The sequence below is a fragment of the Gigantopelta aegis genome, chromosome 13 (genome assembly GCF_016097555.1).
Source record: "Gigantopelta aegis isolate Gae_Host chromosome 13, Gae_host_genome, whole genome shotgun sequence".
Taxonomy (NCBI): Eukaryota; Metazoa; Mollusca; class Gastropoda; order Neomphalida; family Peltospiridae; genus Gigantopelta; species Gigantopelta aegis.
In genome coordinates, this window is record NC_054711.1 from 17531046 (window position 1) to 17544159 (window position 13114).

At 38.9% G+C, this 13114-nt stretch overlaps 1 protein-coding gene across 2 annotated transcripts in view; it reads left to right on the plus strand.

Annotated features, from left to right (window-relative positions):
- Nucleotides 1-13114, plus strand: part of LOC121387415 (carbamoyl-phosphate synthase [ammonia], mitochondrial-like) — an 87665-nt gene that overhangs the window by 53318 nt on the left and 21233 nt on the right. For both annotated transcript variants that reach the window (XM_041518523.1, XM_041518524.1), the window contains exons 18-27: nucleotides 2021-2154; nucleotides 3724-3922; nucleotides 4501-4677; nucleotides 5476-5594; nucleotides 6049-6217; nucleotides 7427-7492; nucleotides 9098-9232; nucleotides 10989-11099; nucleotides 11990-12184; nucleotides 12862-13083. In XM_041518523.1, coding sequence (XP_041374457.1) covers nucleotides 2021-2154; nucleotides 3724-3922; nucleotides 4501-4677; nucleotides 5476-5594; nucleotides 6049-6217; nucleotides 7427-7492; nucleotides 9098-9232; nucleotides 10989-11099; nucleotides 11990-12184; nucleotides 12862-13083 — 1527 coding nt within the window. The remainder of the gene's footprint in view (nucleotides 1-2020; nucleotides 2155-3723; nucleotides 3923-4500; nucleotides 4678-5475; nucleotides 5595-6048; nucleotides 6218-7426; nucleotides 7493-9097; nucleotides 9233-10988; nucleotides 11100-11989; nucleotides 12185-12861; nucleotides 13084-13114) is intronic.

Below are 13114 nucleotides of genomic sequence, written 5' to 3' on the forward strand. Positions count from 1 at the left end.
AGAACAGAATGAATGAATGAATGAATGAATGTTTAATGACACCCCAGCAAAAAAATACACATCGGCTATTGGGTGTCACAAATGGTAATGTTCTGAGAACAGATGCAATTGATGTAATGAATTGTTGAGCAGCCTTGTTATTTAAGTAACTTTTCCCCAAGTCAACATCGAGTTGTTTGGCCAAACGAGCTTGAAAATACATATCTGACAGGGGTTTGCAGTGCTTTGCTAATGAATATGCTGTAACAAATACCTTGCTCAGTGTTTAGTGGTGTTCTTTGGATAAATTTTTAAAAGCAACTCCAATTGCCGTCTTTACAAATGTATTTTTTTCAGTTGGCAATTTTGTACTCTCTCTGTTTTTTGGCATACGAACAGCATTCTCTGTGGGCAGCGGAGTGATCATGTGCTTTTAGAGTTTCTATTCTGAAGTTGTCAGTGCCATGTACTATATTGTTTTTTCTGCCCTTGTTTGCCTGGGTTCCGCGATGGATGGAAACTGTTTACAAACTGTACAATACATTTTTACCTCGTCTTCTGAATAGTCTAGCCATGACCACGATTGCTTCCATTGTGGCAGAAAACGTCTGCATCTTTTTGTCATGTCGTACGTTTGGTCTTTGTCAAGTGTGATTCATCATCATTGTCCCGTTTTCGCTTTTGCCCTCTCCCAGGGGAAAAATAATTGAGCAAACTCATGGTTGGTATCTAAACCCACTATCAAAATAATTAACTTTAATTGAGGGTACGACAGTGTGACACACAGTAATAGATGGTTCAGTGTATTTGGTTGTGGATTATACATTTAGGGCCAACTAGTTATGTCGCCAGGAATGGTGATGCCAATTGCTCAAATACAGGGCATTATCCCGTGTCAGACCAATATCAAAAGAATATAACGGCGACATCTAATCTGTTGTTAATTGATGAACAGAAAAGGTATTATCTTGTATCGGCAGCTGTGACGTATTATCCAAACCGCTACACGTAATAGGCCAAGCCAAGTCATTGCAAGTGTGGTTAGCATTAAAGTAAATTGTTTTCCTGATTGCCGATAACCACATGTAAGCAAAGTGTTAAATTAGAAAACAATAGGTAAATAAAACAAACACTGGAATTCAAAGCATGACTGGGGTTTACGTGATTGAGATTAACCTGTCGTTGCGATTGGTGATTTCCAAGTTCTTAGTCTAAAAAATATGTGCAAGATTAACTACCACGTGACTTGTCCAACCAATCAAAATACGCATGTCATTAGACTTATTTCCTGTGCCAGAAACTTGAAAGGGAAAAGTAAACAATGCATGCTGTAACTGTGGCGATGTAGAGATAGCATGTTACTGCAGTTTGCAGACATAGTTCAAGTGGATTATTATTATATACTGATTGTGTTGTTGATATTTTTCAATGTCCATATTTATTAAACGAAATTTCAGCCGAGAGAAAAAGAAACAAATACACGATAGAGCGATAAGGGGAGGGTGGTGGGAGGATGGGGGGAAACTAGCCTGAACTTAAAAGCCACTAGCCACTGGGATCGGGCTAGCGTATTTGTCGAACTCTACAAGTTTACTCTTTTTTTGCTGCCCCTGCCACTGCCATTTTCAAAAGTGTACAAAGTTTACACTTTTATGCCCCCCCCCCCCATCATTTCAAAAGTACAAAATATACTCCTTTTCTCTTCTTTTTTTTTGGGGGGGGGGTGGGGGGAGTAAAGAAATATGTGTTAATCACTTTCCACAGGGCTCACCCTGTCCATAGCCTAATTAGCCAATTGCTAATTGTTATACAGAGTGGCTACAACATTTAGTCCTTGGCTAATCAAATATTCCTTAAATTAATCACATTTTAACAATTTTCAAAAAAATAGTATACTTATCTGAAAATTGGATAAACTGAAATTTGTTTCAGTATAAGACCTGCTCCCTTTGCCAGCATAGGGTTTGTGGGCTTCAAAAAATATTTATATTTGTAAACAAGTCGTTATAGATGTATATATTAAGTTTTTCTTTAATTTCAGGTTGTGCGACATTTTGGTATTGTGGGCGAGTGTAACATTCAGTATGCGTTACACACGACCTCTCTGGAGTACTGCATCATTGAGATCAATGCTCGACTGTCGCGGAGTTCGGCACTCGCATCCAAGGCTACTGGGTAGGTTTTTGTCTTTCAAGTGTCAAGAGATGTAAGATACAGGCTTTTTAAATATCCCTATGCCCACTTTCTTTCTCTCCTTTAAGGGGCGGGACGCAGCCCAGTGGTAAAGTGTTCGCTTGATGCACGGTCAGTCTAGGATCAATCCCCATCGGTGGACCCATTGGGTTATTTTTTGTTCCAGCCAGTGCTCCACAACTGGTGTAACAAAGGCTGTGGTATGTACTATCCTGTCTGTGGGATGGTGCATATAAAAGATCCCTTGCTGCTAATCGAAAAGAGCAGCCCATGAAATGGCGACAGTGGGTTTCCTCTCTCAATATCTGTGTGGTGCTTAACCATATGCCTGACGCCATATAACCTAAAATAAAATGTGTTCAGTGCGTCGTTAAATAAAACATTTCCTTCTTCTTCTCTCCTTTAATTTCCATTTCAGTTCTTCCTGATACAGCAACTCTTACTATCTTTTCAACTTATTTTGTTATCCACCTTCACATTCCAGTCCTTGTTTGTCCAACCACAATAGCAAGGGGCCGGATGTAGCCCAGTTTAAAGTATTCGCCTAATGTGCATTCGGTCTGGGATCGATCCACATTAGTGACCCATTGAGGTAGTCCTTGTTTCAGCCAATGCACCGCGACTAATATATCAAAGGCCATTGTATGTACATATAGGGGATGGTACATATTAAAGATCCATTGCAAATGTTGCATGTTTTCTTTCTAAGACTGTAAAAATTACCAAATGTCAGACATCCACTAGTCAATGATTGATAAATTATTGGTCTCTAGTGGTGTTGTTGATCAAAACAAACTAACTTATTTGACATTGTAATATTGAAGCATCGGAATGCACCTTAATGATATAATACTTGCCTGTGTATCAGTCTCCTTCATAGACTGGGGCGGGTCGATGCACGGTCGATCATTGGTTACACAAAACAAGACTTGAGTCGGGCAGACCAAAAAAAACTTGTTCACAAAGTGGTCATTGTTATTCTACGGTATCCTTCATATGTTGTCTAAATTCTGTTTTCGGCTACCCACTGGCTTTCATTGTGGCTAAGCTAGTGCTGGGGATCCAGCTGCCATGCCTTGTAAACCAGACAACATAATGCAATATATATATAATATATATAACTAATTAAAATATGTTGAGTGTGTTGTTAAATAAAATATACCTTCTGTCTTCGTTTCCAAGTACCCACTGGCTTTCATTGCGGCCAAGCTGGCACTGGGAATCCAGCTACCAAGCCTGGTGAACCAGACGACGAAGATGCAATATATATATATAATATATATATATATATATATAACTAATTAAAATATTTCTTCCGTCTTTGTTTCCAGTTTCCCACTGGCTTTCATTGCAGCCAAGCTGGCGCTGGGAATTCAGCTGCTGAGCCTGGTGAACCAGACAACATAATACAGTATATAGAATATTATATAATACATCTAAAAGATCCCTTTCTGCTAATTGGAAAGAGTAGCCCACGACATCAGTTTCCTCTCTCATTATCTTTGTGGTCCTTAACGATAATTAAAATATTTCTTTCATCTTTGTTTCCAGGTATCCACTGGCTTTCATTGCGGCCAAGCTAGCGCTGGGAATCCACCTACCAAGCCTGGTGAACCAGACGACGAAGATGACGACGGCGTGTTTTGAGCCGAGTCTCGACTACATCGTCACCAAGATCCCGCGCTGGGACATGGACCGCTTCCAACACATGTCCAAGGACATCGGCAGTGCCATGAAGAGTGTCGGAGAGGTAATAACAAATATATATTTTGATATTCTAAACAATAAACTGTGTTCAACTTTAAAATGTAACTTTAGACTTTTAAAAATAATTTATTACTTGGAAATATGTTACAGTGTTTGCAAACTCGGGATAGTCCCTTTAATAACCCTGTGGGCAATATGAAGAGGCGTCATTAAACATTCCTCATTAGAGGGAGACATAGCTCAATGGTAAAGTGATCGCCTGATGCTTGCTCGATCTGGGATCAATCCCCATCATGGGACCCATTGGGCTATTTTTCGTTCCAGCCAGTGCACCACAACTGGTATATCAAAACGATGGTATGTGCTATCCTATCTGTGGGATGGTGCATATAAAAGATCCCCTTGCTACTAATGGATAAATGTAGCTAAGACTATATTTTGTCAAAATTACCAAATGTTTGACATCCAATAACCGATGATTGATAAATCAGTGTGCTCTAGTGGTGTCGTTAAACAAAACAAACTTTAACTTTTGAACATTCCTTTCCTTTCTTAGTGGTCTTTATTTCACAATGTACTGGGGTGTCGTTAAATAATCCTTTCATTTATTTTTGTTTCCAGGTGATGGCCATAGGGCGGACGTTTGAAGAAAGTTTCCAGAAAGCTCTTCGCATGACCCACCCCTCTGTGGATGGTTTCTCACAGGTCCTCCCTGCCGGCAAAGAGTACCCCAGCAACTTCAGTATTGACGACAACCTGCGAATGCCGAACAACACCAGAATACACACACTGGCCAAGGTAACATGCCACAGAATAATTGCCTTTTCATTAGGGTGTCGTTACCAACAAAAATGATGGGTATGATGTAGCGCACTCACTTGATGTGCAGTCAGTCTAGGATTGATCCATGTCGGTGGGCTCATTGAGCTGTTTCTCTGTGAACCCATTTGGGCTGTTTCTCAGTACAACCAACCGGCCTTGGTGGCGTCGTGGTAAGCCATCGGTCTACAGGCTGGTAGGTACTGGGTTCGGATCCCAGTCGAGGCATGGGATTTTTAATCCAGATTCCGACTCCAGACCCTGAGTGAGTGCTCCGCAAGGCTCAATGGGTAGGTGTAAACCACTTGCACTGACCAGTGATCCATAACTGGTTCAAGAAAGGCCATGGTTTGTGCTATCCTGCCTGTGGGAAGCGCAAATAAAAGATCCCTTGCTGCCAATCGGAAGAGTAGCCCATGTAGTGGCGACAGCGGGTTTCCTCTCAAAATCTGTATGGTCCTTAACCATATGTCTGACGCCATATAACTGTAAATAAAATGTGTTGAGTGCATCGTTAAATAAAACATTTCTTTCTTTCTTTCTTTCTCAGTACAACCAGTGCACCATAACTGGTATATCAGTGGTTATTGTATGTACTGTCCTGTCTGTGTGAGAGTGCATATAAAAGATCCCTTGCTGTTACTGAAAAAATATAGTATTCTAGTAACGTCGTTTATCGAAAACAAACTTTAACTTTGACCATTGTTCGACACACAATGGCTGATATATTTTTGTGCTGGGGTGTTATTAAACATTTACGCATTTGTCTGATTTCAGGCACTGCACAGCGGTTACACTGTGGACCAGATTCACGATCTGACGGACATCGACAAGTGGTTTCTGTACAAGCTGAGAAACATCGTCAACCTGGAGGACAAGATCAAGAAATACGCAGAGTAACACACATACTTTCTTGTTACATGCTCATTTATTATTACCCATATGGTTGAAAATATCTTGGTACATATCACTAGAACGTCATTGGCTGGTGTACTATAACCTTACATGAAGGTCAACCAGACGTGTTATTCAATAAAGCAAACAATTATCAAATTTCTTAGGTTTTTTTTTATCTTGTGAACTTTTGCATTTAGCTCAATGTTAAAATTTCACATTTTGCTCCATTTCTCACAAATTATAAGGACTACAAAATGAAGCTAGGTTTATAATTACATCTGTGGATGTGAAAAAATTAATTAAATTCAAATTTTAATTAAAATAAAAAATAAATAAAATTAAAGTTTGATATTTTTTTTTCAGAGTGCATCTGTGGATGCATTTGTCAGTGAGTGATTTAATCCCATGGAATTCTTGTAATTTTAAACATTGTTTTACTAATATTTGTTTCAGCTACTCGAAGAACGGGATCGACCTGACACGGGAGGATGAACGAGAGTTGTTGTTACACGCCAAACAGGCTGGCTTCTCCGACAGTCAGCTCGGGCGTCTTCTCGGCATGAGCGAGTCGGAATTCAGGAAAATGAGAATAGACAAGTCCATCAAACCATGGATAAAACAGGTGAGACAGCGGGGACAAATACCCCCACTACCCACCCCCACCCTACCCGCCATGGAATCCCTGTAATTTTAAACATTGTTTTACTAATACTACATTGTTTTACTAATACTAACAAGTCCATCAAACCATGGATAAAAACAGGTGACACAGCGGGGAGAAATACCCCCATTACCCCCAACCCCCACCCCAACTGTCATGGAATTATTGTAATTTTAAACATTGTTTTACTAATACTAACAAGTCCATCAAACCATGGATAAAACAGGTGACACAGCGGGGAGAAATACCCCTACCCTAACCCCCACCTGACCCTCCAAAAAAAGAAAACAAAATCACAAACAAACAACTATGGGCCAAATTTACAAAGTCTGTTTTTCTTAAACACAGGAGTTTAAGCATTGTAAATATATGTAGTTAAATGTGTGTAAGTCAAAAACAGGCTGTGTAAATTGGAAATTCAGGAAAATGAAAATCGACAAGTCCATCAAACCATGGATAAAACAGGTGAGACAGCGGGGAGAAATACCCCGACTACCCCACCACCCACACCCCCAACCCCCATTCCATCCGCAAAAAAACCAAAACAAAATCACAAACAAACAACTATGGGCCGAATTGATGGAGCCTGTTTTTCTTAAACGCAGGTGTTTTAGCATTATAAATGTATGTAGTTACATGCGTATAAGTCTAAAAAGGGCTTTGTAAATTCGGCCCAAAATATTTTAGATTTTTAGGTAGCAAAATTGGTTGTTGTATTGGGATATGATCAAATTGGGGGGGGGGGGGGGGGGAATCTATTGCACACACACACACACACACACACACACCCATCCCCTTATTAAAAATATTTGTTGTCTATTTATCAGAATTAAAAGTGAAATGTACATAACTTTCGGATTAGTCATAAATTGTTGGGGTTTGTTAAGATATTTTAATCTGTGAAATGTTTACTTTTTTTCTGTCATGTCGTTAAACAGTAGCCATTTTTGTTAATTTCCAGTTGTAAATTCCTCCAATTGGATCCCATAGCTGCCCTGACACATTCGAAAACTACAATAATTGTATTCCATCAGCAGTGTCATTGCTGTAATAATCGACCGAAATCATGCTATATGATCAAAGCATATATATTTGATGTATTAATTTACACTAAATCTTTAAGGACAGTAATTGTTAATTTCATGGGGTTTTTTGCTTAATATTTTCCAGATTGACACGATGGCAGCAGAATACCCAGCCACGACCAACTACTTGTATTGCTCCTATAACGGAATGGTAAACGTAGCAAGAATTTTAATCTAGCATGTTATTTGTAATTTACAAAATGGCACCAACTATTTGCATCGCGAGGAGTGGCCCAGTGGTATTCCACTCGCCTGATGTATGGTCGGCCTAGGATTGATCCCCATCAGTAGGCTATTTGTTCGTTTCAGCCAATGCATCATGACTGGTATATCAAAGACTGTGGTATGTGCTGTCCTGCCTGTGGGATAGTGCATATAAAAGATCCTTTGCTACTAATGGAAAAATGTAGCAGGTTTCCTCTCTAAGACTATGTCAAAGTTAACAAAATGTACTTTATTAAAACTTATAATATATGAAACGGCACCACCAACTTGTATTGCACCTATAACAACTAGTATATCAGAGGCTGTGGTATGTGCTATCCTGTCTGTGGGCTGGTGCATATAAAAGATCCCTTGCTACTAATGGAAAAATGTAGCAAGTTTTCTCTCAAAGACTATGTCAGAATTACTAAATGTTTGACATCCAATAGCCGATGATGAATAAATCAATGTGCTCTAGTGGTGTTGTTAAACAAAACAAACTTTAACTGTGCCCCTATTCTGAAATGGTGAACATAGTGACGGATTCATGGATTTTATTAAAACTTGTAACACATGAAATGGCACCAACTACTTGTACTGCTCCTGTAACGGGAATGGTAAACTTAGCCAGGGTTTAAATCCTATATTTTATTAAAACTGGTAATATATACTGATGGAAAGAAATAAAGGATCACATAGATAGCAACAAGAAATAATGACTGCATCAAAAATCAATTCATATTGTCAGAAGTTGACTGGGAACATAGGCAGCACAGTCAACACTACAGACATTCAGTCCCACATTACAACTTAGTATGAAACGGAGACATTACTACGGAAGTAGTGAATTAAATGTGGTCTACAATTCGATCTGTTCCCTTATTTCTTTCCTTCAGTATATGAAACGAAGACAATTACTTGTATTGCTTCTATAATACCGGCCTTGGTGGCGTCATGATTAGGCCATCGGTCTACAGGCTGGTAGGTACTGGGTTCGGATCCCAGTCAATATTTAATCCAGATACTGACTCCAAACCCTGAGTGAGTGCTCCGCAAGGATCAATGGTTAGGTGTAAACCACTTGCACCGACCAATGATCCATAACTGGTTCAACAAAGGCCATGGTTTGTGCTATCCTGCCTGTGGGAAGTGCAAATAAAAGATCCCTTGCTGCTAATCGGAAAGAGTAGCCCATGTAGTGGCGACAGCGGGTTTTCTCTCAAAATCTGTATGGTCCTTAACCATATGTCTGATGCCATATAACCGTAAATAAAATGTGTTGAGTGCGTCGTTAACTGAAACATTTCTTTCTTTCTTTCTTTTGCTTCTATAATGTAATGGTAAACATAGCCAGGATTAATTTTCTGCTTTATGCTTAATTAAGTCCACATGTCATTTCCTCTAATCCAGGCCACCTTGTCTTTGGTATTGAATTTGGATGCATATTTAATTGTGATTTTAAAAAGTTAGTAATAATGTATTTTTTGCTGCATTTTTCTGCACCTTCAGTTTTACTTAATAATATGCAGGTGTTGTTTTTATTGTTTTCTAGGAGCATGACTTGGACTTCAATGACAACGGCATCATGGTGATGGGGTGTGGCCCGTACCACATCGGCAGTAGTGTGGAGTTTGACTGGTGTGCAGTCTCATGTATCAGAACACTACGAGAACTTGGTCAGAAAACAGTAAGTTTTTTCTTTGGAGTCTGTGCTTAGAAAGCTCACTTGTATATATCAAAAAACAGCAAGAACTTGCTAAGAATGTTGTAAATTTTTCTCTTTCGTCTGTGGTTCAAAAACTTGCTCGTATATCAGAACACTGCAAGAACTTGATTAGAAGGCTGTAAGCTTTTCTTCTGTCAGTATAAAGTGACTTGTATATCAGAAACATTCAAAACATTTGGTCATACAGTGTTCGAGATGGTATCCCGATATCCCAGGGATAACAGATTTTAATTTTGGATACCAGATTTCAAGAACCCGGTATCCCGCCGAGATACCATATAATGTTTTGTAATTTTTATTTTTCGTTGAAACATAAAAGTCGTCATTTAGTGTTGAAGTTAAGTAACAGTAGTTTCAAGCTTGTACCTAATGCTACACCATAACAATATTTCCTCAGTGAAATACACCGAAAAGGCAAGGAGCCATTATAAAATGGTTTCAACCAATACAGCCTTTTTCTATTTACTAAAATTAAAATTGGCTTGCTTGATATTTGAATATCAGGTTACCCTATCCAAAAGTGAGATACTAAATTCTCAGGTGGGATACCACATTTTAAAATGTTTGTATCCAACTGGGATACTGCACACATTTTTAAATCTGGAAGTCTGTCATAAGAGTATAAGTTTTTCATCATTGTCTGTCGATAGATAGAAGACTCGCAAATGTATTGAAACAGTGTCAGGATTTATCTCAGTCGGTTGAGTGCTCGCTTGAGGTGCTTGCATCACAGGATCGAACCACCTCAGTGGATCCATTCAACTGATTTGTTTTTGTCTCGTTCCAACCAGTGCACCACAGGTGGTCAAAGGCCGTGGTGTGTGCTTTCCTGTCTGTGGGAAAGTGCATATAAAAGATCCCTTGCTGCATTAGGAAAGTTGTAGGGGTTTCCTCTGATGACTACGAGTCAGAATGACCAAATGTTTGACATCCAATAGCCGATGATTAATTAATCAATGTGCTCTATTGGTGTCATTAAACAAAACTAACTTTAACTTTAATGTATTGAAACACTGCGAGAAATTATCACAAGACATATTTTACATAAAGTCTGTCTTTAGAAATTAGAATACTTGCCTTTCGTGCAGTAAGACAGGATCAATCTCTAAGAAGCAAACTGCTGGGATATTTCCTATTTAAAATAGTATTCCATGACTTGTACATTAAAGGCTGTGGTATGTGCTGTCCTGTCTGAAGAAATGTTTCCAACCAAGGCTCGAAATTAATTTTGTGAAATGGGAAGCAGAGATTACTGTTACAGATCAAGTTTTACTTTCATGGCAATTTACCCATTTTTCACAGAGGTATGACTTGGAACTTAGGAAGGAAGGAAATGTTTTATTTTACGATGCACTCAACACATTTTATTTACGGTTATATAGCATCGGACATATGGTTAAGGACCACAGAGATATCGAGAGAGGAAACCTGCTGTCGCCACTTCATAATCTACTCTTTTCGATTAGCAGCAAGGGATCTTTTATATGTACCATCTCATAGACAAGATAGTACATACCACAGCCTTTGTTACACCAGTTGTGGAGCACTGGCTGGAACAAGAAATAGCTTAATGGGCCCACCAATGGGAATTGATCCTAGATCAACCACGTATCAGGTGAGCACTGTATCACTGTGCTACGTCTTTTCCTGAACTTAGAAGATAAGAACGTCTCTATTGGTTTAGCAGTTCTCTGAGACTTGTTGTTTTTAATTGCAGGTTGTAGTGAATCACAACCCGGAGACTGTGAGCACGGATTTCGACGAGTGCGACCGACTCTACTTCGAGGAGCTGTCTCTAGAACGAGTCCTCGACATATTTCAACAGGAGGTGCGGTTAACTTTCACTTTTTTACCTTTACTTTAAATTTTTCGTAGTTATAAAATATCACTATTATAAACAAGATATTCAGTGATTTTTTATTAAAAAGAAAAAAAAATTAATTTGAATTTTCCTTCAATCTATTTAATGCTTTCGAGGCTAATAAAATAAAAAATATTTTAAAAATTTGTTTTAGTTTTTAAAGAAGAAAATGAATGCAATATGTATACTGTTGTTTCTGAAATGTAAAAGAGCTATTGTGTCATTAAAATTAAGATAATGGTTTTAACAAAAATAATTTAACTTTGGAATATTGAATTTTGTTCTGTATTTTGTCATTAAAATAAAATTGAAATAAAATTAACTTTGTAATATTTCTTCTGTTGTATTGTGTCATAATTGTAAAGGAATGATTGTTGTTATTAAAGATTTAGAAAAAAGAAAACTTTTTGTATCAAGAGTATAACCAAGAACCGTCACAAGTTTTTAATTTTCACCAATTGTTCATCTTCCTCCTCACTACTTTCCTCCCTTACCACAGAGCACCCCCTAATAACCCAGCATAAAATGTACATTAAAAAAGTCCATAATTGGGCCATTCTACAGAAAAATATATGTTTTTCAACTATGCACAGTGGAAGAACACTTTGTTTAATATTTTTTTTAAAGGAAAAATTCAGTTTGTCAAGCTTTCCAGTCCGGTCCAGCATTTAAATTTTTTAATTAACTTTATAATATTTCTACTAATCAAAAGTTATTTCAGAAATTAAAATTAGCTTTTTGTAATGTTTCTACTGATCAAATGTTATTTCAAAAATGAAAATTAGCTATTTTGTAATTCACGTTAAAACAATTTTTGAAAATGATCATCATACTATTTGCCGTGTGCTGTATTTCAGCAATGTAAAGGCGCCATCGTGTCTGTGGGCGGACAGATCCCCAACAACCTGGCCCTACCTCTCTACAACTACGGCGTCAACATCCTCGGAACCAACCCACAACAGATCGACAACGCCGAGAACCGGTCGGTCTTCTCGAACATCTGCGATGAGCTCAACATCGGACAGCCGGAATGGCGGTCACTCACTACTCTGGTAAGTGATAGCTGTCCAATGGGATGTAGGTCTGGTGATTTGGATGCCTAGAGTGGCGGTCACTCACTACTCTGGTAAGTGATAGCTGTTCAATGGGATGTAGGTCTGGTGATTTGGAAGCCTAGAGTGGCGGTCACTCACTACTCTGGTAGGTGATAGCTGATAAATGGGATGTAGGTCTGGTGATTTGGAATCCTAGAGTGGCGGTCACTCACTACTCTGGTGATAGCTGTTCAATGGGATGTAGGTCTGGTGATTTGGATGCCTAGAGTGGCGGTCACTCACTACTCTGGTAAGTGATAGCTGTTCAATGGGATGTATGTCTGGTGATTTGGAAGCCTAGAGTGGCGGTATAGCCATAAAATCTGTTTATACTAGTATACAATCCAGAGTTTATTACTGCACTTTTCCCCCTTTTTTTTTTAATATTGAAATAGACCAACAAGTTTGCCTATTGCATAAATAGTCTCGCCCGATATTTTTAGAATTTGTATACTCCCGAATAATGCTATAAAAGGCGAAGTGTAATTGGTCGATATTTAAATTGTTATTTATAGATGAAATGTCACTTGTCATGGGAGTCCACGCAATGCTGTTAGATCTACTGGTGAGACCAGTAGAGCTAATTTTGATCAGATTGGTGGTGTCATTAAACAAATCAAACTTTAACTTTACAGGATGAAGCGTTGGATTTCGCTGCCACGGTGGGCTACCCGTGTCTGCTCCGACCGTCGTACATCCTCAGTGGGTCGGCCATGAACGTGGCCTACAACCCCGAACAGCTGAAGGGCTACCTCAAGCAAGCCACGCAGATCTCTAACGACTTTCCCGTCGTCATCACCAAGTTCTATGTCGGAGCCCGCGAGGTCGAGATGGACGCGGTCGCCTCGGATGGCATGGTAGTGGGGTTTTGTTGATGTGTTTAATGGT